Source organism: Alligator sinensis, unplaced genomic scaffold (assembly GCF_000455745.1).
Source record: "Alligator sinensis unplaced genomic scaffold, ASM45574v1 scaffold449_2, whole genome shotgun sequence".
NCBI classification, from domain to species: Eukaryota; Metazoa; Chordata; order Crocodylia; family Alligatoridae; genus Alligator; species Alligator sinensis.
Window position 1 is genome coordinate 595167 of NW_005842831.1, and position 26467 is coordinate 621633.

General features: G+C 50.2%; 1 protein-coding gene across 3 annotated transcripts in view; it reads right to left on the reverse strand.

The window, feature by feature from the left end:
- Positions 1-26467, reverse strand: part of ABCA3 (ATP binding cassette subfamily A member 3) — a 74876-nt gene that overhangs the window by 14669 nt on the left and 33740 nt on the right. For 2 of the 3 annotated variants that reach the window (XM_014525562.2, XM_025191553.1), the window contains 15 exons: positions 23281-23540; positions 21658-21774; positions 20599-20719; positions 19245-19418; positions 17161-17342; positions 14924-15070; positions 13725-13854; positions 12497-12651; positions 11141-11296; positions 10152-10362; positions 9218-9368; positions 7463-7561; positions 6718-6910; positions 4261-4564; positions 799-1072 (listed from right to left, as the gene is read on the reverse strand). In XM_014525562.2, the coding sequence (XP_014381048.1) occupies positions 799-1072; positions 4261-4564; positions 6718-6910; positions 7463-7561; positions 9218-9368; positions 10152-10362; positions 11141-11296; positions 12497-12651; positions 13725-13854; positions 14924-15070; positions 17161-17342; positions 19245-19418; positions 20599-20719; positions 21658-21774; positions 23281-23540 (2674 nt within the window). The remainder of the gene's footprint in view (positions 1-798; positions 1073-4260; positions 4565-6717; positions 6911-7462; positions 7562-9217; positions 9369-10151; positions 10363-11140; positions 11297-12496; positions 12652-13724; positions 13855-14923; positions 15071-17160; positions 17343-19244; positions 19419-20598; positions 20720-21657; positions 21775-23280; positions 23541-26467) is intronic. The other variant, XM_025191554.1, reaches the window with a different exon arrangement.

Consider the following 26467-nt stretch of genomic DNA (forward strand, 5'->3'; position numbering starts at 1 on the left):
TCTGCACCTATGGAAAATCAAGCTGGAGGTGTTTGAAGACAAATACCATTAGGGCCACAGGGATTTGAATCTGGAGCAGCCAAGCCAGTAGGCAGAGGTTAAGTCCTTAGTGCCACCAGGTAGCTGGCAAGACACCAGCCCAACCTGGTTCCTCTCATGAGGACGCAGGTGTGGAGTCAGACCACCAGGAGAAACCTATAGGAACTGTAAGCCCCTAACAGTGTGATAACACCTCTCCTACTGCCTTGTTCCAGCAACATTGTTCCTGTGTGTACTTCTTAGACCTCTGTCTTGCTCTGGTCTGACTCCAGCCCTACTCCTGCCTTGCTCTCATTTGCTCTTGCCTGATCCCAGCTGAACCACAGTCCCTTATTTGGACCTCCTAGCTTTGATCTACTATCTGCCCTGACCATGATACTGCCTCAATCCTTGGCCTGATGACTCAAGACTGCAATGGGTACCTGGTGTGACCCTGGCCTGCCTATGGTAACTCACTGACTCGATCGTGACATATCTAGCCACCAGGACACCTACGGACAATGTGGGTCTATACAACTTGCCCAAGGCCATGTGGCTACTGCCAAAATGGAAACAGTGCACTGAACTCGTGACCACCAGTCCCATGCCCTAGCTGAAATAGAGCGTTCCCTACAGCCATAGTTGGAACTGTGTTTAACTTCACAGAATTCTAAGTTGGACCTTCAGCTGCTGTGAGAGCAACCAGGCTGGTTGAGATCACATGTGGTCTGATTGTCTGACTGCATTTAAGAAAGGGAGCAGTAGGAAAACTGGACATACTCCATGAGCTGGTCCTTCGCTGTCTCAGTAATGTTCCGGGGCTGCGGGTAGTTGGTGACAGTGATGGAGGCGTTGGACCCAGCCAGTAACTTAAACAGGGAATTGTCCGCCAGCATCAGGGCAGTGGCAGGGGAGTGATACGCCTGGTTGTTGAACAGTGCTGTGATGACCGTGTGGTTTTTGACTTGATTGAAGGTCGCTGCTGCAATGTAGTGCTCATTGAAGGCACCGCCCTCCTCAGCTGCTCGCGAGATGAGGTACTGCTCCAGATCACCTGTGACAGCAGAAACAGCTTCATCATTACAGACGCAACCCACAGAACAGGCATGCAATGGACACCAAGGGCTGGGTTATGCAAGGTGTAACGGGGCCAAGGTTCATCATTTTGACAGGGGAGAGCCATTAGATGCTGAAGCAGTCTACTCCTCTTGCTGCAGGAAGGAGCTCCCCGGAGAGAGGGGCTGCTGGAGACAAGACAGGCCACCCAAGGGAGGGCTCCAAGGGCAGAATTGCCTGTGGGCAACATTAACCCTGAGTGAGGGAGACTTTCCATTTTGAAGTGGCTTACTTGTTTTGAGCTTGATACCAGAGGACCAGGTTGTGGCTGTGGGGGCAGTGTGGAGGCCACAGAGGAGTGTCTGGTGGGGCACTCTGTGATAGGAAGCCTAGCCTAGAGTCAGGGACCCAGAGGGCTAAGGGTTAATATAGCAGGCAGCCCAGCCTGGGGTCAAGGGCCCAGAGGGAAGACATAGTAAAAGCTGCCAGGCCTGGGGTTGGGCACCTGGAGGGCTGAGGCTAAGTGAGTCAGCCAAGGCTGGGAGGGCCAAGGCCCCAGAAAGAAGAGCTCAGCCTGGGGTCAGGGACCCAGAGGGCCAAGGACTGAACCAGGGTATGAGACAGGGACCAGGGCAGCCTGGCCTAGGGTCAGAGACCCAGAGGGCCAAGGGGTGGCTCAGAGTACACAAGTGCAAAATGGGGCTGGGTCCTAGAAGCCAAGGTCCAGGGCAGAGGATCTGGGCTGAGAGGTGCAGCCAGAAGAAAAGGGCCACAGATGGGAAGGCTGAGACTTGGACAAAGGTTTGGGGCTTGACGGCCAAAAGCTGCGTTAGAGCCAGGGGCTCCCCTCTAAACAAATATCAAGTAACATCTGTGAGGCATGGACGTGGCTACAGGAGAGGAAGGAGGCCACAAATTTAGCCCATAAGGTAAACTGGTGCCCTGAGGCACTGATAGGGCCAGGAGGCCTATAGCTTAGTGCCCAAGAGGCAAGACTGGGGGCCAACCAGGTACAAGAGGTGCCAGCCAGCTAAAGTGAACAAGGGCTCACTCTGGGACCCTGGGACAGCCTCCCTTAGCACCATAACAATCCCATCAAGGAGTAGCAGGCAAGGAAAAGGGAAGGTACCGTGAGGAGCCAAAGTGGAGGAAGAAGTTGTGTGGCCACCAGGGCATGTCATGGCTGCCTCTAGGGCACAGTCCTGCTACATCAAGACACTAAGTGACCGCACTACCAGTAGGGGATGCTCCTCATGTAAAAGCCTGACTCTCACCCCCACTCTGTACTGCAGAGGGCATTAGGTAGCAAGGCTGGCATGTCCCCTGCTGAAAAGGACTTGTTCTACAGGGGAGAATGGATTTTGTGGTTGGGGCAGTTCATTTACACCTTTACTGTAGACCAGGGCTCTCCAACTGGTGGCCTGTGGGCTGCATCCAGCGCAGGACAGGTTAAAGTGAGGGCCCCGGGCTCCTGCCTCTTCATTCCTTCTGCTGCTGCGGTGGTGCCTGAAGTCTCTGGGGCAGGGCAGTATAGCAGAAGAGGGCCTCGTAAGCTTGCTGCCTGCACAGTGGGGCAGGCTGGTGCGGGGACCCTGGCTGCTGGGAAGTTGGAAAGCCCTGCAAGGGTCCCAAAACCTCATGGACTTGGGCATCACCCCCAATACACAAATAACAGCTCTGACTGGCTACATGTTGTCTAATGTAGAACTGAAATGCCCCTTCAGAGGAGTGCAGATCCCTCCTAGCACTGATGGATGGAGCTAAATCAAAAGAAAGCCATGCTAATCACACCAAGCCCCAGGGTGTTCCAGTCCATAGGTGAGCTAGACCATTCAGTATCTGAAGTGACAGAAGACTACTAGCAAATCAACTAACTTGACGTGTATGAGAGAGCTTCAGGATCACCATGGCCAAACTTAACAGATCTGGGGAGAGTGTCTCAGGAGAGCTGCACTTGAGATAGCTTGGAATTGCCACACCGATCCATCTCCCTGTTGAGAAGCAAGGGGTGCTTGTGCTCAACATGGCAGCTCTGTAGTTTTTAAACAGGAAAACTGACCTGCCTTACAGATAGCAAAGGCTGACTCCGAGCTAATTTATCCTATCTGGAAAATAATGTGTAGTAAATAAGTCAGCTATGTGTGGATCTATAGGAGCTTGCGGAGTATTAACATGTTTATTTTAAATTAAGAACATCGAGCCACTGGGGACTGAGCCCAGAACAAAGCCTTCCAGCTAATGAAGACATCTGTCTTCACTTTCTGTATGAAGCCCAAGCTCTTTTAATGACCAGAAGTGAATAAAGGTCCCCAGGCTGCAGGCAGATATGAAATATGCAGGTGAAAGCTGATCACAGCTTTCAGAACAACTGTTTGGTGCACTGGTTAAAAACACTGAATGCAAAAAACAATGCAAAAAAGCCAACAGCATACTGGGTTGTATCAACAGGAGTGTCACTTGTAAATCAAGGGAAGTGATTCCTTTGCTCTATTCAGCACTGGTGGGACCTCACCTGGAGTACAGTATCCAGTTTTGGGTCCCATGCTTCAAGAAAAATGTGGACAGATTGAAAAGAGTCCAGCTCAGAGAGAAAAAAATATTAGAAGCCTAGGAAGCATGACTTCTGAGGAAAGGCTTAAAGAACTAGGGTTATTTAGTCTGGAGAAGAGAAGACTGGAGGGGAGACTGATAACAGTCTACAAGTACTTGAAGGGGGGAGATAGGCTTTTCTCTGTGGCCACAGGGGAAAGAACTAGGAGCAACAGCCTCAAGCTGTAGCAGAGGAAAATTAAATTGAAGATTAGGAGGAACTTTCTGATTCTGAGGGTGGTCAAGCACTGGAACAGGCTACCTAGAGAAGTTGTGGCATCTCCATCCTTGAAAATTTTCACAAGCAGTTTGGACAGAAACTTAGCTGGGATAATTCAGTCATGAATGATCCTGCCTTGAACAGGGGGCTGGACCAGATTACCTTGTGAGGTCCCTTCCAGCCCTTCTTTCCTATGATCTTAAAGAACATATGGGATCATTCAGGCTTTTCAGGACACATGGAGCCTGGCATATAACTTCTCTGCTGTCAACTGGGTTCCCTGAATTGATCTGACTCAGTTATCCCAGCTCCTTGCCATCTGTGAAGCAGGAAAGCTGCTGATCTTGTGCCTACTCCTGCCTCTGTCTAGCTCTTACCTAGCACCTCCAGTGACCCTTGGTGTTGAGCATCCAGCATCCCTATGTACTGCTCCGCCAGGCTTTGGGACAGGCTGGCTGCCTCCGAAACAGAGAAAGGCACGGTAGTCTGCCCATACGGGTCCAAGGTCAGTCTCAGCAGGGAGGAGTCCCTGGGCCCTGGGAAGGTCTTGGCAACAATCAGGGCAAAGGCAGTGAAAATCAGTGGCACTAGGAACTGGGCTGCCACCATCTTCCAGTTGCGCCAGCTGTAGACTGCTCGCTTCATGAACATGGCATAGAACTGCTGGCAGCACAGGTAAAACTGGGACAAGAGAGAAGGAGACATTAACTGGACACCATGGAGACACTAAATGTCCCTGACACATTGAAATCACTTTAAAATCCACCCCTACCCCTTCCAATTATCCACTTCTATCTTCATGTCGGAAGGAAACTCAACTCTTTGAGGGCACTCCCTGTTCCCTGTCCCAATATGGATGGAGACAGGAGCTCCCCTAAGCAAGGCTTCTAGCAATGCCTATCAGCACGTTATCGGAGGTGATCCTCCACTGAGCAGAGGGCCACCATCACCTTGAGATCTCATCCATTGTAAGGAAAGCTGGAAGCAACTCCCAGATGTGACCCTCCTCCTATGCCTCCCTGTACAAGCCTCTGTGATCTATGAACAGGATGGTGACATCATGCTCACAACACCAGGAAACAGCTCAATGACCCAAGAGCTTCCAATCCTATGGACTATGGAACCACCATCTATCACCCCACCACTATCTACTCATCCATCTCCACACTCCTTTGTGGCTTTATGAAACATCCACATGAACAGCAAGAAGGCAGTTTATGGTAGGCACACAAGGAAGCGGACTGTACTCCCTGTGCTGTCACAGATGCACAAACTTAACTGAACAGAGAGAAAGATGGTTTTTCTCTCATCTCCTTCAGTGCTGGAAATCACAAGTGCAACTTGTGGTAATAGCAGGTAAATAAATTAGATACTTTGGTCGTGTCCAGACAAGTGTGGCCATACGGTATGTGGAACATGTTCAGTTGTTCTCTGCACTGCAATGGAGAAGTTCAGAGGGCTTGTTTGACCCCCAAAACCCGCGGAGAAAAAATGTGGAGCAGTGTATGCACAGGCAATGCGCACCACTCAAAAGCAGAGCCGGGCCACCCAGAGCCGTACTGCGGCTGCCAGGCTCTGCACAGCCGAATTGGAACCAGACTCCCCTACTCCACTTGGGGTAACCTGCAACATGCCAGTGTGCGTGTGGTACAGGTCTTCCCCAGGGACAACTTAGGGCGGCACAAGGTACTAGTTGTCCCTGGCGAACCAAACATCCAAGCACATCTGGATGCGACCTTTGGGTTTAAGTGTTCCTTTAAACCCGAGGCAAAATTAAAAAGGCTGCCCTGGCTTCTTCCTACATCTGACTGGAGAACGAAACCCTTTACATTAAATCATATTTGGTGCTAACACTGCGCAGCATCAGATCAGTACTTTTCAAAAGGAAAGACTTTCGTATACTTCCAGGATAAGACCTCAAAAAGCACAGGGATCTGGTGACTTTGAATTCTCTCTCTTCCTCGTCTCTCAACTCTTGTAAAGGTTCCTTCTGCTTCAGAGCTGCCACTGGCACAGCACCACTGCCCATCAAGCAACAGAAGCATTCAGGGAATGAAAATCCCTACAGCCAAGATGTCAGTCCCAGGGATCCAAAATCAGAGGCAGGGGAAATCCCATGTCACAGGAGAGGACTGGGAGTGAGGACTCCTAGGGCTCCTATACATGTGCGCAGAACCTGCTCCGACATGCTGGAAATCCAGTGTCAGAGCAGACTCAATTAATCGAGTCTCCTGGAGCAGAGAAACTGACGTGCTCCGGCAGCCTTCTGCATCATGTGTATCGGTGTCCCAGTGTCTCTCTGCACTGAAAAAAGGGGCATTGGGGCATTCTGAAATAAAACAAGTTCAATGAGCTTTAGTTCAAAGTGCCACACCACCATTTTTTCAGTGCAGGGATGCTGATACACCTGACGCATGGATGCTTTTAATTAGTGCAGCTCACTAATTAAAGCACCCGGTGCCCTATCCTGCAACACACACAAACATGCCCATAAGGTTTTAATCCTAACTCTGCTATTGTGTGACCATGGGAAGTCCCATCCCTCTGCAAGACAGGGTAATGATCCTGGCCTGCCTCAGAAGGAGAGCTTACTTTCCAAAATGCAGTGTTTTAAGAACCTGTCCTCTCAGCAGTCCAAGGCTCCCAGAGGCAGATTCAGGGTGTCTAAAAGGGAAGTCTTTTCTTATCCCCTTAATAAGCAAGTTAAGGCAGAGACCATGGTAGAATTGACCCTGAGTTTGATTTCCTTTCGACTCCGCCCACCGAAAACCACAGACCCTCTCCACCCTCTTGCTCTCCAGCTCCCTGCATTGACAGTCCTCCTGAGTGCTCACCCCTGTGTTGAGTTTGATGCTGGAGCAGTCCTCCGTGATCAATGCCCCGCTGTCATCTGTCGTGTCAGTCATTCCACTCATGCTGCTGGAGTCATCCATGGCCCAGTCATTGGACCGTCTCTCATGTTGATACTGCAGGGCAGGGAGCTGGATGGCCTGAATATCCATGCTCGAGTCCACCAGCTTACCAACCCTGTAAGAGAAGGGAGGGAGGTCTGTAGAGCTCATCTGGGCAACCAAACACCACACTGCTGCAGTGAACAAGATGGACTAGGGGAATGGTGCGACTGACCTGTGCTCTGCATTGGCTTGAATCCCACCAGAATCGTGTCCAGGGGCACAATCCAGATGCTGGTACAACCCCATATTTATCCCTCTTTTAGCTATTTATTCTTAATTTAGTCACTGGGGGCATTTATACACGTATGCTTGTGTGCTCTGACACACAGGTGTCAGAGCCACTCAATTAATAGAGGCTATGGAGCACGCAAACTGATGCATTTGTGTCGCATGCAGGTCCCTGCTGGCTTGTACCACCCCCAGTGGCCTCAGACAGCCCCCCACGCTTCCCCCACCCCCAGCCTCCTGACGGCAGCAGGAACCGCTGGAGCACAAACATGGCCATGGGCCCAATGCGCCTGGCCCCAGGCCAGGCTGCCAGGGAGGTGGGCACCTGCCCAGGAGGTCCAGAGCCCAATCCTTTCACCCAGACGGGCAAGCGCGGGATGCCCGGGGTCAGGAGTACCTGAGAAAGACCTCCTCCATGGTGGTGACTGAGGCACCATAGCTAGCAATTCCCAGCTCCTCCCGCTTCTGCTCCAGCTCAGTGAAGAGCATCTCGAACCTGCAAAGAGACAGGGTGGTTAGAAGTTACATCCTGGCCCCTTCTGGGCTCGAGCATTACAGACACTCTGCTCTCCAGAGCACTGAGCAGATGCTGGGCAGTAGGGAGCTTGTCTTGCTTGTTCAGACACCAGGAAGAGGCTTCCTTCGACTTGTCTTGAGTGTTTAATAGTCCACTAGAAAGTGACAGGAAGAAGAGGGCCCTACCTGCTTTTGGACCCCAACTGCAGAGACAGGGGAGGAACCAGTGAGCTCTGGGGATACAGGCACTGAACTGGGAATGCAAGGCAAGTGCTCTACCTTCTGCACCATGGGCAGGAGAAAGAGCAGAGAAACAGGTCACCAGCAGGCATCACCCCAAACACCTAGCCCTGGGACTGCAGGCAGATGGGGCATGTGTGGGAATTCAGTCAAAGTGCCAAGAATCAAAATGCAGCACAGATGATGCCCAGGCTCTGACCACAAGGTGGCAGGAACAGAGGAGTCCGCTCCACCTCCAACTGTGCCACTCCAGTGCAAGGCTTTGGCTTCAGATCAGCTTCTGGGTTCAGTTTTCACCCAGTGGCCTTGAAATGGAAGTTGCGTGTGCTGTGCCAAACACTCCATGTCATCTCATTGCAGCTTTGCTAAACCCCTATAAGACTCTTGTTAGCTGCTTTCTAAAATAGCGATCAGTCTGAACTATTTCAATCACTGTGCAAAGACTGCATTGAAGTGACTCTACTGATCTCCCTGATGGCTTCTTTAGCAATAACACACCCAGGAACTGGAGGGGTATTTCCCCAGGGTAAGGACACATCAGGGCCTTTGCTTTGCTACTTTCCCTAGCCAAAGGCCAATGGTGCCTGCACTTACGGCACAGACTTCAGCGAAGATGATGCACAGGAAAAGGTTGAGAAAACAGCTCTGGAGCAACACACCTCTTCCTCCCCAGAGCCAGTCAGCCCTGTGGCTGGCTGAAAGGTAGGGAATAACACCAGCCCTCCCATCCAGAAGCTCCACTGACCCATCCTCAGAGCATAGCCAGGGGGGTGAGGGTATTTAAATCCCTGTCTTCTACTTCAGATCAAATCTAACAGTGATTCCCTCAGAATTGTCAACACTCAGCTCTCCAGGCTCATAATTCTGTGCACCACCCTTCAGACAGTGCCTTTAAGCAGCCCTATGAGATCCACCAAGCACAAACTACACACTCTGTCTGGACTCCTATGTGCATTATGTACTTCCATACCCTTCCCATTATCCGAAAGCCTCACAGAACAGGATGTATTTACCCCCACACTTTCCTGGGAGGTAGGGTAGGGCCACTATCCCCAGCATACAGATGGGGAGCTGAGGCATGGAGAGAGGTTACATGACTTGCCCAGGATCACACAGGAAGTCTGTGGCAAAGCAGGGACCTGGATTCAGGTCTCCCATATCCTATGCTAGTCTCTAAAATCAGGGCCAACGCCCCCCTGAGCCTTTCCAGATAACAAAAGCAACCCAGTACAGTGAGTACCCCAGTGTCTGACAGATCCCATATAGTGGGGGCAGCTGCGAGAAGCCTGAGCCCTGCAACTGAATGCTGCACTAGGCTTGCCCCACACTGACCTGGCAAGGGCTGGGCAGACTGGCAAGGCCCATGCAGAGGTGTGTCCCCAGAGGTTGCCATTACCTATGCGTGCTCTCTTTGGGCAGGATGAAGGACAGCTCTGCCCCTGCATTGCTCTCCATCGAGGCGTTGGGCACATACTGGCAGATGAGGCGAGAAATCTCTCCCAGGTTACAGTATGGCTCCTTCACCATCACCATGTGGTATCCTGCGCCTGAAAGAGCCCATTAACACAAGGCAGCCTGTCATAAACAACATCCTTTCCAGGGACAGGCCTGGCCAGTCAGTGCTGAGACATGGGTGGGCTGAGTGGGGAGGGAAAGGACACAACATGGGCCTGCAGAGCCTGAGCTGAGGTCAGTGTAGAAAGCACCCCCAGCCCTGTGATGTCAAATACATCCACAGATATTAATATTATCTCACTATGAGGAGTAGAAACAGACAGTCTCAGGCTTGGCCCATACGACAAAGCTTTGCTGGTCAGCTAGAAGTGATTGTAGCCAGGACAGCCAGTATGGACCCAGTGCTGCTGACAGAAGAGAGCTTCGGCTAACTTAGTTGCCGTTCAGGGAGGTGCTGTAACGATGGGCAAAAAACCCCTTCTGCTACCACACACTGGGTGCCCACTATGGAGCGCTGCTGACATAGTTCTGTGGGTACAGCTGTGGCAGTAAGAGCCCCGTTCCAGTTGTGTCATATTCATGTCAGAAGAAGGAGGTTCCAGGGTGTGTTGGGAGGGGGAACAGCAGCAGGCAGGGAGTAAATGAAGAGACACGAGCCTAACATGCTTTCTTGTGACCCCTTCATCCCCCACCCTGTACCTCCTGATGTATCTGATAGCAGAAATTCTCCCCCACAGCGCCAGGACCCTACAGCAAGCCCACAAGGCAGCCCAGAGGACTGGCCACCCTCTCCTTCTCCAGGACTCTGATCTGACTACCCAGTGCAGGGAGGGGAGAGGCTCCCCTTGCCCTGTGTGGGGTCCCCTCCCCCTTACCGTATTTGCGCTTGAGGAAGAGCGAAGACCCGCAGCACTGCAGCTCCCCCTTGGCCATGATGGCGATGCGGTCCCCAAGCAGGTCTGCTTCATCCATGAAGTGAGTGGTCAGCAGGATGGTGCGGTTGCTCCTCTGCTGCTGGAGGAGGTCCCAGGTGGCCCTGCGAGAGGCAGGGTCCATGCCTGATGTTGGTTCATCCAGCATCACGACCTATGCGCAGGGAAGACTGTCCCATTATGAGGAGCCATGAGAAATAGTGCTGGTAGGGATAGACAAGGCCAGTGCTGAAGCCAGCAGCATGGTACTTGTGTGGGCCAGTCATATGAAGGAGACCAGCAGCTACAAATATGCCCTCTAACTCCAGGAACACTTGAGCCGCCTGGTCCCAACCTCAGAGATAATCTCAAAATGGCAGCCTGGCTTCCCCTTTCAGTTCTGGAGGCATCGAATCTTCCTCACACCCTCTGTGTCCAGTCTTAGATCCCTACTCTGCTACCTTGACTTGGGAGGGCAAAAAGTGGCCGCCTACAAGGTCAGCATGCAGCCTGCTCTGAGTCAACAGCTCCAGGGACAGTCACAGATTTTCGACCAGTGCCCAAAAATCGACTAAGATTTGCCCTATCCTGTATTTCTGCTGCTGTACCTGTGTCAGCTAGGGTCATGAAAGGATCACAGCCCCAGCTGGCAGAACTAAGGCCTGGGGACAGCTACAGTGAGGTGTAGCAAAACCAGCAGAAAAAAACCCTTTTGTTGCCATAACCCACATCTATACTAGGAGGCTCCACTGCCATAGATCTACCAGAAGAACTATGGCACCAGCAGCCCCATAATGCTAGGAACCCCTCATGGCACAACATTTCCAAGCTCTCAGGGGTGCTTCTATCTGGGGACAGTGGCATCTCTGTCAGGTGTGCTCCATCACTTGCTTTTTGGTGCCATTTCACCTTGGTTTAAACCAAACCTCCCAAATCAAGCAGGAGCCACTTGCCTTGGAGTCCCCAGTGAGTGCAATGCCGATGGATAGCTTGCGTTTCATGCCCCCAGAGAGTGCCTTTGCCAGAGAGAAGCGCTTGTCTTCCAGGTTCAAGATCCTCAGGATGCGGTCCATCTCCTCTGGGCACTTGGCCGGGGGGTAGCCTTTCAGCTGGTGGACAAAGGGAGAAAAGGGTTAACAGCTAAGTGTAGTAAAACAGCACAGCGAGAGGGGGACCTGCCTGTTCCCTCCCAGCCCCAATGAGAGACCTTACTCAATCAGCAACCCAGGCATAAGAAAATCACTCCCCCCACCCTTTCTCAACCTGCTTCTGCATTTAACCTGAGAGAAAGGGAAGTGATTTATGTCCCAGCACCTGCCAGTGGCCCTGGAAATCAGGATCCCTGTGACCTGGCCTGTTACATAACATCTCTTGTGCTAACCCAGGAAGCAGCCTCACCATGATCTCCTTGGGGTTAGATTGCAGTGGGGGCTGCATAGGTCCAGCCAAGGTGGAAACACTGTGCTGAGGTTACTAGAGCCTCTGCTTGCCTTGGCCAATCCAGCAGCCTATGAACAAAGAACACTGGGGTGGGAGACAGCAGATTTGGTCAATCTGAATGACTGCAGCTCTCCAGTCACCCAGCAGAAACAGGCTTGTCTCCACTGCATAGAAGGTATGCCCCTAGCTCATTGCATGTACCTAACTCAGGGTAAAGCAGCAATAAAGACCCAGCAAGATGACTTGAGTGAAAAGCCTACAGAAGCGCCAGAGATTGAACTTCAGCTGCTAAACCAAGTTAAAAACCCACACTGCCCTGCCATCACTGCTACTTTAACCCCAATTAGCTGCAGCCAGCCCAGGCTCTGGGCAGCTGCTGCCAGCCACAGAGCCCAGGGTGCATGCAGCAGGGTTTGCAGCCTCCTGGCTGCCTGCTGCAAGCAGCCCAGGTTCTATGGCCAGAGCCCGTGCCGCCTATGGCATGCTGAGCAAAATGGCCTCATGTGCCATGTTCTGGAACATATGCTGGGGGTTGCTGACCCCTGCTCTAGACTGAAACAGGCCCCTCAACCAATGTATACATCCACACAGGGATGTCCACCCGCTGAACCAAATCAGCAGCAAGTGTGTGTGCAGACAGCCCCAGCCTGTACAGAAAAGGGGGCCTGGCCTGTTACTCATCTTAAAAGTATAAAATGTCAGTATTTGGTGTATGCAGAAGTCATATGATGATACACACTGGACAGCGCAGGCTCCATGGGCCGGAAACTACAGCTACAGTTAGTCACTGATCCTCTAAGGTTTCTGCAGACACAAAGAAGTCTTTCCTCCCACTGAAGTCAGCCAGATAACATGACACAGGAGCTCACCCCAGAGTAGAAGTGGAGATGTTCTGCTACGGTCATGTTGTCAAACAGAACATCATGCTGGGGACACAGACCCAGGCTCTTCCGGATCAGAACCATGTCCCGGGAGATCTCATAGCCATTGATGTATGCCTGGCCATCTGTGGGAGGGTACAGACCTAGGAAGAACACACCAGGGGCTGCAGCTTAGGGACAAGCACAGATACATCAACACCCTGTGCTGTGGAGTAGAGTGGTGAGGTACCAGTGCCTATCTCTTTCAAGTTCACCCAGGGGCCCTCAGCTCCCTGAGCCCCTAGGCTCCCTGCAGCCTTCACCTGGGATCATAAACTTCACTGGGAGCATTCATCAGAAAATAAATGTTACTAGGGCTCCCCTTAGAGCCTGTCTCTACTATACCTAACACTAGTGAAGAGGTGACCTCTCCCCTTCCCCCACACAAGTCAAAGTGAACTGTGTTCTCTGAGTCCCCAGGATCTGCCTAACCAGTATGACAGCCAGACAGAGCAGGGATCTGAATGTGTGCCAGGCATAAATGGTCACTACCCCACCCTCCCCACAGCCCAGGATCCCCTTTTAGGCCAACTGTGGTTAGTTCTGATTTGGCTGTGCAGGCAGGGAGCCCTGCTGCTGGGGGAGAGCTGATCACTTCAGAGACCAGTGGGGAAGTCACTCCTCCATTTCTCACAGTTAGCTGAGCAGGTTGCTCTTTCCTCCAGTATGTCAGGCACTGGGGCTGTGGGACACAGGATACCCAACTGAATGGGCCAGTGGTGTGATCCCACCAGGCCAGTCCTCCATTCTGTGCACTGCTGGGATCCACATGAGGGCTATGCCTACCCAGGGCAATCAGGCACCAAGTAGGACAAGCCAGGGAGAGTCCCACATTCCCTGAGCTGGTGGGCTCAATGGGGTCAGCCCCAGGGCAGGGAGGGGCCATGCACTGCTACAGAGCTCCCCTAACTGCACCCTCAGACAGCAGCTTCCCCATGGCAGCAGTGGTATCTTGTTCTGCAGTCCTCAGATGCTGCTTTGGGGCTCAGCAAGAGCCAGGAGTGAGGTTCAGGAACCGCCCCCCCCACCCCTAGCTCAAGCAACGGTTACAGCTTTGCTTGCTCCACAGCCAGAGATGCATCCCCTATGCAGGAGGCATCCCCCTGTTCCCCACTGTGCCTAGGCACCTAGTACTCTTCCCTTGGCAACACCACACACTGTCCAGCAGGACTCCTACCTGTAAGCATGGAGAGGGTGGTTGTCTTCCCAGCACCATTGTGTCCCAGCAAGACCGTGATCTGCCCCTCATACATGTTCAGAGTCAAGTCCTTCACTGCCTCCTTGGTCTTGTTCCCTACTCTGAACACCTGCAGGCACAGCAAAACGGAAGCCACATGTCAGAAGGAAGGACCTGTCGCTCTCCCACATCTATCAACTCAAAAGATCCCAGAGCACTCATACCATTATATAAGATGCAGCAAAACCTTTGACCACATGAATTAAATGCTGGCTTTCAAGAGATAAAACATGAGCTTTGTTTGAAGCATAAAGGGATTATTTCCTCCCACTGGTAAGATGTCACCATCTTTGGGTCAGGAGCCAAAGGCTGAGACTCACTCACACCCACAGCCCTTGTAATTAGGATGTTCAGGTTAGCGTGCGTGTCATCACAGTGCTAGGCACTTGGTGACCTGGAACTCTGAAGAGCTCCCAGGTCAAGATCTGCCTGGGCCCTGTGCAGAGCAGGATGCGGTCTGTTAGGCTGGGATGATTTATGAGCAGATGACTGCAGAGGCCCCACTAAAGGGCAGAGAGCAGGAACATGGTATAATGTTTCTGGCCTAGGGACACTGGGAGAAGACACTGGAAGAGAAACATCAGAGTCCCAGGACACCACGTGCCCAAAGGAAGGCTGGTGTGTGCAGTGAACATGGCATAGTGACTAAGGACAGCTAAGATCCATAGTGGCACAAGCTGGACTGAATGTTGCAACAGGTGCTTTGCAGGCAAGATAGTTGCAGATACACTTCCTGCTTCAAGCTGTGGAGCAAAGCAGCTGCAGGGAACCTGATGCACCAACACCATTGCTTCTGGTAGGATAGGGGGTGAGGTCTGAAGGACTGGGCAACCTGCTGATCTCTTTCAGGGATGCTGATGCAAGGCTTCTGCACTCTGGGGTATTACAACAAACTTCTGTTGATCACTGGCCCTTGATTTTCTGTGGAGATCCCACAGAATCAAAAAGAAGCTGTGGCTGGTGGGGAAGGCAAGCTCTGAGTCACACCTCCCATAGCAACTACCACTGGATACTATCCACCAAAACTGCCTGGCCTGTGCCAGCATGAATCTTGATGCTAGGGGAGGATTTCTGCTGCCTGAACCAAATGGCTCTCAAGCTGGCCACCTGGTTGAGAGGAGGCAGCTTGGACACCTTACCTTGGAGAGGTGCTTGATTTTGATCCCTGAAACCAAGTCAGCAGGCTCCTCCTCAATGTACTGGCTTTTCAAGGCCTTCTCTGGGTCCTCTTCTTCCTCCTTCTCCTTTCCGAGGACAGTTCTTGGATGCCCACACCAATACGAGGGCTGAGAGGAGAAACACAGAGATGGAATGGATGACCCCACTGCAGCACACAATGATCTTCCCTCCTCTCAGCTGGCTCTTAACCACAAAAAAGGCTGGAAGGGACCTCAGGATGTCACAATAGTCCAATCCCCTGCTCCAGGCAGAATCCTCCCTGTATAAGCCATCCCAGACAAATTTTTGTCTGACCTGCATTCCCTATCATCTACTTGCACTCGGATACTTTCTGCCTGTAGAGACAGAGAGCAGCAGCAAAGAAACAGACACATCAGACAGACCCATTACACCCCACTGAGGCAGGCTTCAGAAACAGCCCCCTTCAAATCAGCACTCTGCCCCAGGGCTGCTGGAAGCTGATGGTTCCCAGTGCCTCCCAACATCAAGGTGTCAGACAATTAATTCCAGCTCCTCACCCAGAAATGGAGTTCCCAGACTCTCCCAGGATCTCTAAGGGACCTACTGGAGAAGGCTATTAACAGGGGAGTAACTGGTATCAAGAAGATTAGTTTACTCCTCCACCAAAGGACTCTAGTTCTTGATACCCTTTCTAGGCACAAGAAAGGCATTTCAGGGCATCCATCTAAGCTAACGGATCAATCCCTGGCTGAAAACTCTTACTTGTACATACAGTTGCCTTCTGCTTAAAGTCAGAAATCTTCTCTGGGGGTGAGTGCATATTGTCATAGATGTGGTCATTCCTACAGCACTCCTAACCAAGGAGAGGGTGAATAGTCACTGTGAGAAACCTTAGCTATCCTAGGCACCGACCAGCCAACTCAGCAGGGCCCAGGGAACGTACCCAGTGAGACATTACCTCCCCAGGGTGGATGCTTGGGGCAGTGAGAGGCAGGAGGGATGTTTAAAGAGGTGGTGCCCACTCTTCAGTCAGTCGCAGCCCCTCCTCCCCCCTTCCCATAAATCACCTCTTCCAAATAAAAATGGCCCTGGGATCTCTACCCCAGAGCTCAGAGACTGAAATTATACTTCCAACTGCTAGAGTGTAACAAGGTGTAAGGAGAAAAGCGAGGTATGAGGAAATGAGGAGATAAGTAGATAAGTGCAGGCTCAGGCTTGTCCCTGCCTGGCCAATCCCCCACTCCGACTGCCTGGCCCCTCTGCAAGGAGGTAAATACTATGATATATAAATTAGTTTTTGAAATTGGTTGTCACTCAATTCACAAAAGTAATGGAGGAATCTCGAGTCCAGAGAGGGGCACCTCGAGTTCAAAAAGGCTGAGAAACACTGCTCAACATTCAAGGGACCACCTGTACTCTCCAGAATTTAGGGATCACTCATGATGTTAAAACCCTGAGGAAGGAGCAGGCAAAGGCCACTCCCAGGTCCAGGTACCCAGGGGAGTCCTCTCCAGCCACACCATAGGGTCAACCCATTGCATGCACAATGCACAGGTACCAGGAGCTGCAGCCTCAAATAATCTCCTGATCTGAGAGTCTCAGAGCTCCTTACAACATTCTCTGGTGAGCAGAACCCTGGCTCACGAGCCCCAGGCAGAAAGGCAGGTGGTTCTGAACAGTGTCAGCTGCACTACTCAGGTGCTGAGATGAACTTAGACTGGGTTAGGGGTTTGGGCAAAAAAAGAGCCTTCCAACCAAACAATTAATAGTGTGATGTCCTGTGTTAGCCACCCCTTATATTGCCAACATCACACAGATCATGGTTCTTAACAGGTTTCACTCCTTCAGATCTAGTTACCTTTGCTTGTGGCTTCTTCCCAAGCCCTTGCACACAGGCACTTGGGGATGGGGCAATAACACTGGCAAAGCCATCTATGCCAAGATTCCAGTCCAAGGAGTTAAAGTCAACGCCTGCAAAGAGCTTTCCACTTTCAACAGAAGTCTCATTAATTTGCAAGGCAGCTCAGGGCTTTGATTGCCAACTATGTGTCACTCACACCTACATTTTAAAAGCTGGAAGAGCCCCTTGTTATAATTAAATCTGATATCTTGCCTAACACAGCCCAAAGATTTTTACCCTGAAGTTCCTAGTGACAGTGGGTGCACAGGCTACAGGAGCAGTCACCGGCTTATTTCCAACATTGCCAGCTAGGCAGAGAGTGGCATCAATGCTCACCGTCAAGAAGAAGTACCACGGCTGCGGCACACCATACTCTCCTGGGAAGACAGCCTCCACATACCAGGCCACCAGGCCATAAAGGATGGAGTCCACAATCAACATCCCCAGCACCTGAGCCAGGGTGAAGTTGTCATCTATGCTGACGGGCTTCATGAGGTCCTTCCACTGAATGCCAGACCCTGAAATGCACCCAAGGCTGTTAGTAAGAATGAGCACAAGTACAGCCTATCCTCCAGATGCTGACAGTGAACCCAGTGATGTGCATTCTTATTAATACTTAATGAGAGGCACACACACACATATACACACACACAGTCAATGCAGTGTGGAGTTGTCATTGTCGTGTATGCATATGTACGCACATGTACGTGTGTGTGTTTAAAATACCAGATATAATAAGTTCGACACATATTTGCAATGTGCTCTGTGATTTACTTTACAAAGACCTGTAAGAACATATGGGGAATCTCCAACTTACTGCAGGACCTTGTTCTCATCAACCCTACAGGAAAAGGAGACTAGAACAAAGCTGGTCATTTCTTCAGGTCCACTCCCCAGGACTGTGGATTCTATAGGGCAGGGACTCTGTCTCTGCTGGTTTGTAAAGTACCTGGCAATTTTAAAGGAAATATAATGGCCAGTTTCGATTACATTATTTAGTCTTCAAAATCTCCACCTGGGTCTCAAAACAAAGACATTGCTAAAACCATGTTGTTGCCACAGCTTGGTCATACAAGTCTACACCAGTGTCCTTTACTTCAGCTGATCCAGAGCAGACAGGCAAGTAACTATTCTGGGCATGCAGGAAGCTGGGTAGTAACAAGGCATAGCACTAAGTTATGGATAGAAGCAGACTGTCTTGAGCAAACAAGTCCCCCAGGATAAGCTGAGGATATACAACAACTAAACCAGTGTAACTTGCACTGGTATATTTCTATCCATGATTTATCACTGGGTAATCTACACTGGATTCAAGTAAGTTACAGGGACATAAAGTTGCATGTCACGTACCTGTCCTTTTTACAACAGAATTCCCTAGTACAAGGACATTTCAGTGGCAGTGCAAATCCATCCAGTCTCAACCCCCACTATATTTGAGACACACAGCACCACACTAAGAACCTACTGGTCCTCCTGACACTCCTCATGCCCACAATGGCAGACTTCAAAAGGCTCATATCCCAGACACCACGTGTGGATCTAGCCACCATTTCCATGTACACCATTTTCATTTTTCTATTCAGGTTCTTAGAGGTCTCCATGACCACAATTACCAAGCAGCTCACATAGCTGAGGAATCATACCTTGTGGCACCCTTCTGACCTAAAGCTGTCTATGTTCCCACTGAACAGATGACGAACAGAGGCACAGACAGATTAACTGATATACAATGAATCCAGATCACCTGATTCCCTTGAGCCCAAAGCCACCCTCCCCTGTGGCATTTTAATAGAGCTGTTCTGGCAAGAGAGTGAGCCTTTCACCACTAAGAAACCCTCTCTTTGTCTCCATCTTCTCCTAAGTACCAGTTTGCAAAGATATTGTCCCTCTTGCATCCAAAGACAGATTTCTAATTAGCATGGAGATTAGATGCAGATGCCATTAACTTAACGAATTATGTCCCTCAAAGCAGTATTAACTTGGGCACCAACAGGAAAGCCAATTAAGAAGCGTTGCTTTGTGGAGCCCAGATTTCCCTTAGAGATGGGGTGCTTCTAAAACCTGGGGCAATAGCTAGAATGATTGCATGGTTTCAGACAGTCAAAACTCTGAAGATACTAAGCATATGCAAGAACGGTTCCCTCAAAAAGGAAGCTCCAAGAATGAGCTGTTCCCCTCTCATTGACAATAATGCCAAAATGCCCACTGACTCACACTGTCCTTCCAATGGCACAGGATTGAGTCACAAGGACCCAAGGAAAGCCAGAACCAAGGGAAGCTGGGCTGAAAACCATCAGACTCTAAAACACTGAACATGCCAAGTGCAAAGTTCAGTTTGTGCCTCCAGTAGAGCTTCCTGACCCTTGCAACCTTGGCCAGGCCTGGATCTGATAGCAGCGCATAATGAGATAGCCACTCACCTTTTCCTTCAAACATGCCAATGAGCTGTGCCCCCATGGCCATGGCTACATTGGAGATGAGGCAGGATGCTAGTTTCTGGCTGTGAGACATCAGGTCATAGCGGGGGGAGATGAAGAAGTAAGGGATGTAGGAGAAAAAATACAGAAATCCTCCGGCAGCAGCTGCAACATTAGCTGTAAAGGCAGAGATGGGGGCAAAGGGGGCAGGATTTCAACAATACAGTGTGGAGACAAACTAATGCAGACATGCTCAGCAGTGCTACAAAGCTTTCTGACCACAGAGGTCCTGGCCCTTGGCAAAGGCAGTTATTCTCTATGATCTGCCAATGGGAAACAGGTGCAGAGGAGGTAAATGACTCACTGATGGGCAATCAATGGGTCAGTAGATCAGAACCCAGATCTGCCATGCTCTAACCATTAGAACATACCATCTCCATTCAAGACCCAGAGTGCTCCAAGCAGTTTGCAGGGTAAACTGTTTTCTGAATGCCGGCCCTGCAAATTCATCCTGGGATCCAGGGGCGCCTTTACATGTGCTCCAGGGTGGCGGCACTTTAAAGTGGCTCTTGGGAGCCACTCTAATTAAAGCACCCACAGTGTCTCATGTATTCAAGTGTCCCGTGCTTCAAAATGGTGGCAGGGGCACATTAACTAAATCTCATTTGATGAGCTTTAGTTAACACCCCCCCTGCCGCTAATTTGAAGTGCAGGGATGCTGAATACACGTGACACCAAGGCTGCTGGAGCATGCTAATTAGTAGACTTGCTCAACCAGGCATCGGGCAAGTGTATAGGTGCCCAGAAGTCTAGCCTGGCTCCTTCCCCCTCTCATGATGCCACTGGTGGTAAAGGTTCGCTAGAGCAGTGCTTCTCAACCTTTTTTGTACCAGGATCCATTTGTAAACATCTATGGCCAGTCCTGACCCAGTGCCCCTCACTCCCAACCTGCTACTCCCACCCCTAGGCTCCAGCCCCTCAATATGGAACTCTGCCAGCCTGTAAGGGAAAAGCCACGGTTTCCCATGTTTTTCTCCTTTAAAGGAGAATCCATCTTTAAAGTTTGTTTCCAACCATTTCATATATTCTTGCAACCCACTTTTGGGTCACGACCCATGGGTTGAGAAATGCTGTGCTAGAACAAATAATGTCCTTAGGGCATTGTCTACACCGTTGCCATACTATGCCTGGGAGCACTGCCAGGAAACATGTCCTACTGACTTGCCTGAGTAAAGTCAGTTGACAGGGGTGCGCAAGGAGCAGATCTCCTCAGCAGGGAAGGTGCCATGTCCACAAAGTCTCTTCCTGAGGCAGCCTTGCTGAGGAACATCATGAAGGCTGAAGAGGAAAGACTCACCTCTGGAGAAGAAGGTGCTGACCATGAAGCTGAAGGAGATGGAGGAGATGGAGAAGACTGCCAGGAAGGTGAACACCAGGGTGGGGTCACTGTTGGTGAGCACTGCCCCTTGCTCACTCACCTGCAGATAAAATTCACGGCATTATCCTACTTGTTACATATGCAATGTGCACCAATGACATAGTGGAGTTAGTATCTAAGACCTGCAGCTCCATGATGGTGGAGACAGTGGTACAGAAAGGGTCTGAGGATAAAAGCAGAGCACCAGGGGCAATTTATAGGTCACAACTTTCCTATTGTAGACCATGGCTTACAGGGTGTTAAAGATGTGTCTTGGGAATAGAGGCCACCCAAGGACTCCAATGTGGTCATCCACTGGAATGGTCAGAGCTCCAGCCTCTTCTTCTCCAGTATCCAGTATCCCATCCTGGAGAGGGGCCAGGACCAGCTGCCTCAGAGGAAGGGGCACGTCTCCTTCCCCACACCTATGGTAGCCTCCCCATGAGGAAAGCTTCCTCCCAGATCCCAGGAATTGGAGGTTGCATGACACACTCCTGGTGTGTCAGGTCCTTTGATAACTGGATAGTCTCATTAACTATGCAAGTGTCCCAGAACCTCCTGCATCCTGCTAAGCTTCTGGCTTTGTGGAACTCAATGCCACAGTTACTGTGGGGCTTTGTGTAAACGCAAGGCCAGGAGTCTTCACAGAAAGCTCAAACTGGTGAAACAAAGCATAGCTGAGGTCCAGACTAAAGCAGCAAACCACACTTCCATATTCCCATCTTGGAAGAGGCCTCCAACATTCAATAGAGACTTCAAAACTTTTCTTTCCCATTGCCCACCCATCTCCCAACTCTGCTTGCCACACCATTCAGGGAGACACTCTCTGGATCAGAGGGGATAGTGGGAACCCTGAGGGAGGAAGGAGAAGCAGCTCTTGAAAGATCCACCCTTCCCTCCATCTAAATCCACCTACTGGTGCTCACCCATTGGCTCCTCAAGCCCCTGAAGCACCCCGGTTCTGAAATAATCAGCAGAAATCCAAACTGAGATGATCACCTTGATACAGAAGAGCAGGGTGACAAAGAAGATGGACACCAGGAGGAAGAGGAAGAACATGAGGAACCAGGCACTCCAGTGCAGCCAGTTGCTGAGGCCCATCATGCGCATGTACTCCTGTGGGGAAGACAAGGAAGATGAAGTATCACACTAAGCTGCAGCCATTCCCCTGCCGGGGGGGTGGGGGACATTGCAATAGCTGCCTCACAACAGGAGCAAGGCAGGCCAGGGGAGCTCCCTACTAGGATCTCCCTTTGTAGGACTGAAGGAGAAAGCTTTAGCCCTTTGGTGCTCCACGGCATGTGCTGGAAACCAGCTAGCCTGACATGCCACAGAGTAGCCATTGCTGACATAAAGCCCCATCCACAGCTCTTTCGCTTTTGAACCCAAGGTGGTCTCTGCCCATCAGTTCAAGGGAATGTCAGATTAAGCAAGAATGCAGAGAACAAGTTGTTTTTTTTCCCCTAAAGCACTAAACTGAGATCCAAACCCAAAAGTGAAGGCCAGAAGGGACCACTGAAACCATCTAATCTTAACTTCTTGCACAGTGGGACAGTATTCTCAGTCAGATAGATCGAACCCTTCGATCACATTAAAAGTATGATGCTCTACCTGAGCGTATGAGGTACCAAACCGCTGACCTAAGTCTCTAAGTATGAAATAAAACTCATTGCACCTTGCCTTCCAGAAGACAAAGCTTCCTTCTCCCAAAAAATCTCCTTAGCCAACTCCTTTTCATGCATCCTGATCACCCACAAATGCGTTCCATCTATCCTGAAGCTGCATTCTAACCCATGAGAATTGCCTGCCTGCAGACCTAATAGCAATTGCTGAAGCAGATAAAACTGCACAGCAAGGTGGCAGGGCTGGATTCCAGCTGCAGAATTAGCCACATTCTTCCACAGCATTTACTAAACCATCCTAACCTCCCCCTCTTCTGCCTTCTGGCTCCCAGCAAGAAGGGGATTTATTCCTAACTCATCAGTTTAAAAAGAGGGTTATGTTTTAGAAGGCAGCCAGCAGATTAATGACATCTGGAATGGGTAAGCAAACCACAGAACGCAGAGTTCAGTGCCTGACATCAAGCTGTTACAGATTATAGGATTTTTATTCCTTTAGAGTTGTTTTCCTTCAAAGGAGATTCCAAGTGCTTGAAACAGAGCAATTATCTTCCCATTAGCAGTTTCTCCTTTAGGGCTATTCTCTGATGTGCCTTCCCCTTGCTCAGTCTCCTACCCACTTTTGCTTTCCACCCCTCATCCATAGTAGAGTGGAGTCTCTTCTTTCTCTCATTCTGCCAGACAGTGCTCAGGCTTTCCTCTACCCCAGTATCCTGTGACAGTATCACTTCCCCTGTGCTCTTCACACCCATCAATAGATGGTACTTGATCACCTACAGATATGAACAATTTCCTGGTGAAGAAAACAAGCTAGCCAACACAGTAGAGTGACACTACTGTGCTCACAGCAGTGAGCATCATCACTCTGCTCACCCCTACATGGGATATCTAGGTGACCAGTTCCACCTTGTGTAGACCAGTGTCATTTGATCTACAGTGACTGGTGTTACTGCTACAGCAGTCTGCCAGCAAGACACCTTCCCTGACAAGCCTCCTCCGTTACCTTCAGCTTCTTCTCCTTCTCATGCACAATGGCACGGACGATATTGAGTGAGGTGTAGGTGAAGCTCAGCATGAGCAGCAGGGGCAGCTGGTTCTGGATGGCGAGGAGAAAGAGGTCGTTGACATAAGGTGGGTAGGGGAAGCGCCGCACAACCACGGTGACCCTCTCCAGCAGACTGCTGCTGGAGGCGTTGGCATGATACTGTATGATGGCTCTGTCCACAGCATGCTGCACTGCCAGAAACCCCTCCCGGAAGTACCCTGAGGGGAAAACACAAAGGCACCCAGGGGGACAGCGTGAGAGCACTGTAGGAGCAGAGCAGACAGTTCCAGCAGGTCAGTGCTCCCCAGTTGCAGATGGGTATGAACTGTACGTCTGTCATCTATAGACACCATTCAGGGGAGGAAAGGGCAACGCTGTGCATGTGAGAAAAGGGTATGTCCTTTATGAAAGAGGCTCTGCAAGGGGGAAACAGCACAACAGTAGCTCCAAGAAGATCTACACCCACATGGATTCATACAGTAACACTCAGGTTTTATTTGGACTATTCCTTGAAAATTCTCAGGACTTCACTCTGGCAGGGCAAAGAAGCCTGTCAAGAGCCTTTTCCCAGGAGTCATGGTACAGCTTCAGTTGGCACAGGCTGCATTTGGGGTTTGCTGAGGAAGGATACAGCAGCACTAAGATGAAGGGCTGGCACTCTGGAGCTGAGGCCAGTTCCTGGCTCTGACTTAGGCTGCCTATGCAGCTTGCTCCCCAGGCCTCTGCTCCCCATCCGAAGAGTGGATATGATAAAGCTTCTGTTCCTATTTGTCTGTACAGACTATACACTCTCCAGGAAAAAAGCTACATCTTAAAAGCATATGCAATGATCAGCATCAAGAGGCCTGGGTCTCAGCTGAGGCCTCAAGCATTTGAAGTAATGCAAATAAATAACATGGGTAAAGTGAGTCATTAACCCACGTGTTTGTGGCAGTACTTGGCCTTCAAGGCTCTCTGCTATGCTCTGGACACTAGACAATGGTGCCTCCTTTGTACAGAATCAGCTGCACAAGGACCTGTATAGGGGCCACTAATCCTTAATCATAATGCGCATTACTTATTTTTAGAGCAGCTGATGAGATACAGAATAAGGTAGCAATCAATTTATATTCCATCGTGCAGCTTATTTAATCAAGCCTGTGCGTTCACATCAAAAGGAAAATACTCAGCAGGACTCAAGTTATACAGCTTTAATCCAATCAAGGCTTTCTGGAGACACTGATCTCATGTCTCCTGTTCCCACAATTCCTTGATGGAATTCAATTCATGTCACTCAAGGTTACTAATTTATTTGATATTTAACCTAGGAATTGCTCTACCAGGTCAGACCCAGAAGTCATCCAGCTCCGCTTCCAGAAAGGGACAAACATTAAGGTGTAAAAATCCCAGTCATGGAGTGTTACGTAACAACTTGTCCATAGAGAACAGGTATGTCTAGTCCTGTCACAGTGATGAAAGTATGCCCCAGAGCCTAAGGTTTTATTACTGTTTGTGCAAAGTCAAACCTTTTAGAGCTCTTGGTCTCAGATATTTGTCCCTTTTATTTACCTACTGCTTACATTAACTAAGTGAATTCTTGGGCCTCCCCAACAAGGTGAGGGCTCCACTGCCACTATGTACTCTGCTGACACAAGAAGAAATAGTCCCAGCCCTGATGACTCTGTGACCTAAGCACACAAGAGTGTAAGAACGTGGGAAGGGATAACGAATGCAAGGTCAACTGAAGTAACTTGACCCAAATCACACAGAGGATCAGTGGCAGAGCCTGAAACAGAAGGCTGCGTGCAGGTCTGCAAAACAGCTGTTCAGTGCCCTACCAGTCTTCTGACATTCTGTTTCACAGGCTAATTACTCATCATTTGAGACATTCTTTCTCTCGTCTATTTTGCCTTTAGCATTTACCACAGAATGGTGGCATTAGCCTATTAACAGAAAGGGGCAACATGAGGCATGTGTGGAATTCTGTTTCTTTTTAGTTACCTTTTTAATCCATCTACACAGTATTTTGCTAATTATGGGCAGGTAGCCATTTTATTCCTTGATGTGTTACCCTGGCTGCATAGATGATTACGTGCATGTGTCTGTGGGCACACGTGCTCCGAAAACAAACGGGAAAAGGACAGCCCTCGTGTGCTTTAGCCCAGTAACAGTGACTAGGGACTTGCCCAGGAAGCTGAAGACCTCCAGGTGCCTCCTGACAGGGTTTGAACTACATCTACTGTGGCTTCCTAGCACAGTACTCCAACCACCACACCACAAGCCAGGCATTTGTCAGGCCTTTTTGCTGCCCTCTACTGCCTTTTGAAGCTAAGCCTCTGCCCTTTGCATTTAATAAAGTAACTGGAAAAATGGAAAGGCGGCTATGCAGAGGGGAAGTTTTTGTTCCACTAGAAACAAGGGCCCAGACTAGAACCCAGAGGTGCAGCCACCTCACCGAGCCACACACCTTCTGACTTGCTGCCTTCTTCCAGGTCACACATCTTCCGCTCATGGCTGCCCAGGGGCCAACCTCCAAAATAAGTCCTAGAGAAGGGCCTGGATAAGGGTTAACCTGTGGTGTGGTGGTTAAAGCACTAGGCTGGGAAGTTTCAGAAATACAGATTCAAAACCCCTCTCAGCAGTGGGAAGCTAGAACACAGGTCTCTAGCTTCCCTGGTTAATATCTAAGCTACTCAGCTGTTGGGGTTAAACCATGGTACATGTCCATGCAGTAGGCCACGTATGTATCCTCTACATGCTCAGCATGCATTCTCACAAATGCCTCCGTACTGCTGGGAAACAGAATGGCTGCCTGCATGCAAGTGCCAGAAATGACAGATATGATCACAGGGAAGCAGAACGCCACCCTGAGATGTAAGCAGACAAGAGAAGATAGGTGTGTAGTTGAGTGAGGTGGCTGCTTCGCTGGTTCTAACCTAGGTTCCTGTTACTCGTGAGTAACAGGAGAGTAACTTTTCCTCTGCATGGCCTTCTCTCTATCTTTTTTCCAATGACTTCATTAAACGGAAAGGACAGAGGCTCAGCTTCAACAGGGACATTATTTAAGTGAAATAACCTGACCCAAATCAATGGCAGATCAGCACCCTATCATTCTGCTACCAGGGTGCTGGTAGCAGCCTACAATTATATGAGGGGTACATCAGGA